The 5,596-nt window shown below is 43.7% G+C and overlaps 1 protein-coding gene across 1 annotated transcript; it reads right to left on the bottom strand.

The window, feature by feature from the left end:
• Positions 1-1,933: 1,933 nt before the first annotated feature.
• Positions 1,934-2,488, bottom strand: LOC103406070 (probable BOI-related E3 ubiquitin-protein ligase 3). The gene has a single exon (XM_008345091.1). The coding sequence runs from the start codon at positions 2,486-2,488 to the stop codon at positions 1,934-1,936; it is 555 nt and encodes a 184-aa protein (XP_008343313.1).
• Between the last annotated feature and the right edge of the window lie 3,108 nt (positions 2,489-5,596).

Below are 5,596 nucleotides of genomic sequence, written 5' to 3'. Positions count from 1 at the left end.
TGAAGCTGGAGCTTTTGTAAATGAAGCTTTTGAAGCTGTAGCTCTGTAAATGAAGCTTTCGAAGCTGATTGACATGAGTGATGCTCATGAATGTTTATATGAGTGATGCGCATGAATGTTGACATGAGTGATGCTCGTGAATGTTGACATGAGTGATGCTCATGAATGTTGACATGAGTGATGCTCATGAATGTTGACATGAATGATGTTCATGAATGTTTATGTATGATTGACATGAGTGATGCTCATGAATGTTTATGTATGATTGACATGAGTGATGCTCATGTATAATTTTTTGAGTACTGCGCATACTTTTGATCACCTGGTTGGTGATAATAGCGGCAGGGTGCCGAATAAATTTTGTGGAGTACTGGCCGTACTTTTGATCACCTGGTTGGTGATAATAGCGGCAGGGTGCCGAATAAATTTGGAGTACTGAGCGTACTTTTGATCACCTGGTAGGTGATAATTGCAGTAGGGTGCCAAATAAATTTGAAGTGTTGGACGTACTTTTGATCACCTGGTTGGTGATAATAGAGGGCCAGGCTCTTTTGGGCATATGGGCCTTCGCTTTCTACATAACATTCCAGCCCATTATTTTAGGCTTGCCGTTTTTTTTTATTTTTTTTATTGTGATTACCCTCTGATGGGGTTTCCGAAAGGTAAGAAAAATAAATTACATCATTCAAAAATAAGAAAAGTAAATCACATCATTCTGGTAGGGTGTTTATTCCTTGCTTTGGCAGTATGGGTGTTTATTATTTGCTTTTGCATGTGGGTGGTCGATGGCACGCCCTCTTCTATGAGATCCAGAACACATTTCTGTGTTTGCCCCACCATCAAACATTACTTTTACTTTCTTCTTTTATTCCTGTCACTAATCCTTTCTACGCATTTCTTCCCCTTTTCTTTTTCTGAAATATTCTCTCAACAACTAGTATTGCCCATGTTTAGCCCATCCTCCTTTTTCTTTTTCTAACATCATGATTGATTCCAACCTTTCAATTCTTCTTTGATGGATTGTTGTCGGAGATGATGACGGCACTGAGGATGTAGAATACAGCCTTATTAACTTGCAAGGGCTGTAATGGCAATGGTAGGGGAGGCTTACGAAATCCAACCGACATACTCTGATCTGATGATCTTTCATCATCTACCCTATTCACATTTCCTCCAGAAACACCAGAAGCATTCATCATCTTACCTCCAGATGGTGGCAAAGCACTCAAATTCGCCACCATTGGTGGTGGAGCATCAACAGCAACAACATAACTAGGAAGTCTTGTTACCACCCTGCATCAATCTTGCCTCATTTTCGCCCATTCGAACCTGAATCGAAGGCAAATTCGACAAGAAAGGCGACGAAGTAGACGATCCGTACGACGAAATACTGTTCTCAACAAATAGGAAGTCTTGATTGATCGAATGAACATCGTGGACAACCACATTATCAACATTTTTCATCACAACGTTGTTGCCCTGTTTGTTGTTGTCTCCGAAGAAGTCTCCTTGCGCCTCCAAATCATTGCAAGAATTCTCACTCCTCGTTAGTAAGCAATCCATGGTGGCAGAATCTGACAAGTTCTTTGGAAGACCTGACCCGTTCAGTGCGTCGACGAACCAAGACTTCGGACAACTTTACATCGTCGAGCAGAACACCCATCGACGCGGCAGTTTCAGGTTTCATGAAGAAGAGGAACAGTCAGAGGCGGAAGGGTTTGTGGGGGGAGGCGGAGGCAGTGCGGTTGTATTCTTCGACCATGTTGTCGAGATCTTCATCGGTGGTGATGGAGGCAAGCTTAAAACTGGGAGAAGATGCACCATCTTTTGCACACCGAAGTAAGGCGGAAGAAGACAGATGTTGGTAGTCTCGACAGCACCATTTCGAGGAAGTCTTAACCCATCCCCGCCATGCCCCTCCACAATGTTAACACTAGTAGACAGTGCGCCTCCTGTCTAACTCCCCAACTCCGTCGTTTCGACCTTCGTCCCTGCCGCTGCTTCCGCAGCATGACTGGGCGTCGTCCATTAGTACGACGGCGTTGGCGTCGCTCTGCCGGCTGTCGTCATCCTTGGCCTGGTGAGCCAGGACCTGCTCGAGGTTGATGCGGAGGGCATTGGTGGTGGCTTCGTTAGTCTGAGCCAGGTTATGCCATACTTGGTTTTCTACGCACAATGACTTGACCAGCGCCCAATTCAGCTTCCTTATTTTTTCAATCTCTTCCTTTTTATCCCTCAGCCGCTTCGCCATCCCGACCTCAATCGCCTCCATTATCCACCGCGCATGCCGCTTCCTCTTTTCTTCGACTTCCAATCTCACATTCTCCATGTGTTGGGAAATGAGATGGTCGACGTCGAACTGTTGCTGCTGCACGTGCAGAGAGATGTCTTCGCCGAGAAAAGAGAAAGGGCCGTAGTTTTTGTAGTTGGTTAACGGCGGAGTCGGGTACGAAGAACAAAGGGATAAAGTTTTCCTCACGAGGGACATTCTGGAAGGAATTTGAGGGCGGAAGAGAATGCCTCGAATTCAAGGTCAGCATAAATGGTGGTTTCCGACAAATATAAGGGAAGAGATTGAGATGCCGGGCTTCAACAACCATGATTTTAATGGTAAAAAAAGGAAGCAAGAGAAAGCAGAGGAAATAGAGGAAACGTTTTCTTTGGGTTTGCAAATTGGTTTCTGTATGCGACTGACTGAGAGAGGAGAGAGAGATGGGACTGGTTTCTTGGGTTTTTGTGATTTTGCAGATTCACGGTGGAGGTGAAAAAATGAAAGAGAACTGACATAGTTTTTTGTGTCGATTCCTACAGACCGCGCCAAATGTTGATGCACAAAACCGAAGGGGTCTTGGAACAACGTAAATTCGACCGTGAATCTGCAAGAAAGTAAAGAACACAAAATGTATCGTGGTTCACCCCAATGTTTGGGCTACGTCCACACTGATATTGTATTTCTCTGAGAGAATTGTGAGGGAGAAAGCCTCTGTAATGTGAGAGTGAGGCTTTGGGGATCTCAGGCCTAAGAATTGGCCTCCTTTAATGAGGAGAGTGAGGAGTCCTTTTATAGAATAAGGGCTCCTCACTTATTACATATTTGCCCCTTCATTTATTACATAATTACATTTGAGTCCCCTGAGTATTTATAAGAGATCTAAATACGAAGGCCCTAAGTATGGTACAAACAGTAGTACCCTAAGTCTTCAGTCAAGAGAGTCTTTTGGCTGGAGACTTGAAATTTAGTCCATGCGTGGGCCGAAGTAACTAGATGTCATCTAGAACTGATACTCGATATGAGGTGATGCTCAATGTGAAATGATGCTCAACTAGAAGTAGCACATGTTGCGAGGCTGCTCGACTTGTAGCTTGTGTTGCCTTGGTTGGCTCGGCTTGTGACGTTGAAGGTGAGGGAGTTCCTTTTATAGAATAAGGGCTTGCTCCTCAATACATAAATGATGGGCTAAGCGTCTCTCTAATAAAAATGAGGGAGTCCCTTTTATAAAATAAGGGTTCGTTTTTCAATACATGAATAATGTGCGCTCATAAAAGTGAGGGAGTCCCTTTTATAGAATAAGGGCTCGCTCTTCAATACATGAATGATGTGTTAGGAGTGATGCTCGCGGCGAGGCGGTTGCTCAGCTGGCAATGATGCTCTCTAAAGAAATTGCGGTGGTGATGGCATGCAGAAAAAAGAATTATGGGCGTGACCCATTGAGCAGAGGGTCAGATTTATTTTTGAATGATGGAATTTATTTTTCTTATCTTTCGAAAACATCTGTATAAACCTCATCAGAGGGTAATCACAAAAAAAAAAAAAACGGCAAGCCCAAAATAATGGGCTGGAATGTTTTATGGAGGGCGAAGGTCCATATGCCCAAAAGAGCCAGGCCCTCTATTATCACCAACCAGGTGATCAAAAGTACGTCCAGTACTCCAAATTTATTCGGCATCCTGCCGCTATTATCACCAACCAGGTGATCAAAAGTACGCTCAGTACTCCAAATTTATTCGGCACCCTGCCGCTATTATCACCAACTAGGTGATCAAAAGTACACCAGTACTCCAAAATTATTCGACACCCTGCCACTATTATCACCAACCAGGTGATCAAAAGTACGCCCAGTACTCCAAAATTATTCGGCACCCTGCCGCTATTATCACCAACCAGGTGATCAAAAGTACGCCCAGTACACCACAAAATTTATTCGGCACCCTGCTGCTATTATCACCAACTAGGTGATCAAAAGTACGCCCAGTACTCCGAAAATTATACATGAGCATCACTCATGTCAATCATACATAAACATTCGTGAGCATCAGTCATGTCAATCATACATAAACATTCATGAGCATCACTCATGTCAACATTCATGAGCATCATTCATATAAACATTCATGAGCATCACTCATGTCAATCAGCTTTGAAAGCTTCATTTACAGAGCTCTAGCTTTGAGAGCTTCAACTTCAAAAGCTTCATTTACAAAAGCTTCAGCTTCAAAGCTTCACTTGCAAAGCTTCACCTACAAAGCTTCAGTGCAGGGTATACAAATACCGCCTCCGAACAACCGTCACTTTGGCCCATACATGGATTAAATTTGAAGTCTTCAGCCAACAGGCTCTATGGACTGAAGACTTGGGAGACTACATTATGTACCATATATTGGGCCTCAACTGGGCCTCATAAAAAATACTTGGGGGACTTAGCCCATCACTTATGTATTGAGGAGTGGGCCTTTATTCTATAAAAGGGACTCCCTCACTTTGATTAGAGAGCGCCCATTATTCATGTACTGAGGAGTGAGCCATTATTTTATAAAAGGGACTCCCTCACCTTCAATAGAGCATCGCCACCAGCTAAGCAACCGCGTTGCCGCAAGCATCAACTCTAACCCATCACTTATGTATTAAGGAGCGAACCCTTATTCTATAAAAGGGACTCCCTCACCATCATTAGAGAGCATCGCCGCCTGCTGAGCAATCGCCTCACTACGAGCATCGACTCTAGCCCATCACTTATGTATTGAGGGGCGAACCCTTATTCTATAAAAGGGACTCCCTCACCTTCAACGCCACAAGCCGAGCCAACTAAGGCAACATAAGCCACAAACCAACCAGTCTCACAACATGTGCTACTTTTGGTTAAGCATCATTTCAGATTGGGCACCGTCTCATATCGAGTATTAGTTTTAGACGACATCTAGTTACTTCGGCCCACACATGGACTGAATTTCAAGTCTCCAGCCAAAAGACTCTCTTGACTGAAGACTTGGGGGACTACTGTTTGTACCATATTTAGGGCATCCGTATTTAGACCTCGTATAAATATTCAAGGGACTCAAATGTAATTATGTAATAAAGGAGGGGCAAATATGTAATAAGTAAGGAGCCTTTATTCTATAAAAGGGCCTCCTCACCCTCACAATAGGGAGGGCTCACTCTCATATTCAAAGCTCTCATCCTCACAATCCTCTCACAAACAGAGAAATACAGTATTAGTGTGGACGTAGCCCAAACATTGGGGTGAACCACGATACATCTTGTGTTATTTACTTTCTTGCTGATTCACGGTCGGATTTACGTTGTTCCAAGACCTCCAGT

The sequence above is a fragment of the Malus domestica genome, chromosome 01 (assembly GCF_042453785.1).
Source record: "Malus domestica chromosome 01, GDT2T_hap1".
NCBI lineage: Eukaryota > Viridiplantae > Streptophyta > Magnoliopsida > Rosales > Rosaceae > Malus > Malus domestica.
This window is presented reverse-complemented; position numbering and strand designations above follow the sequence as displayed.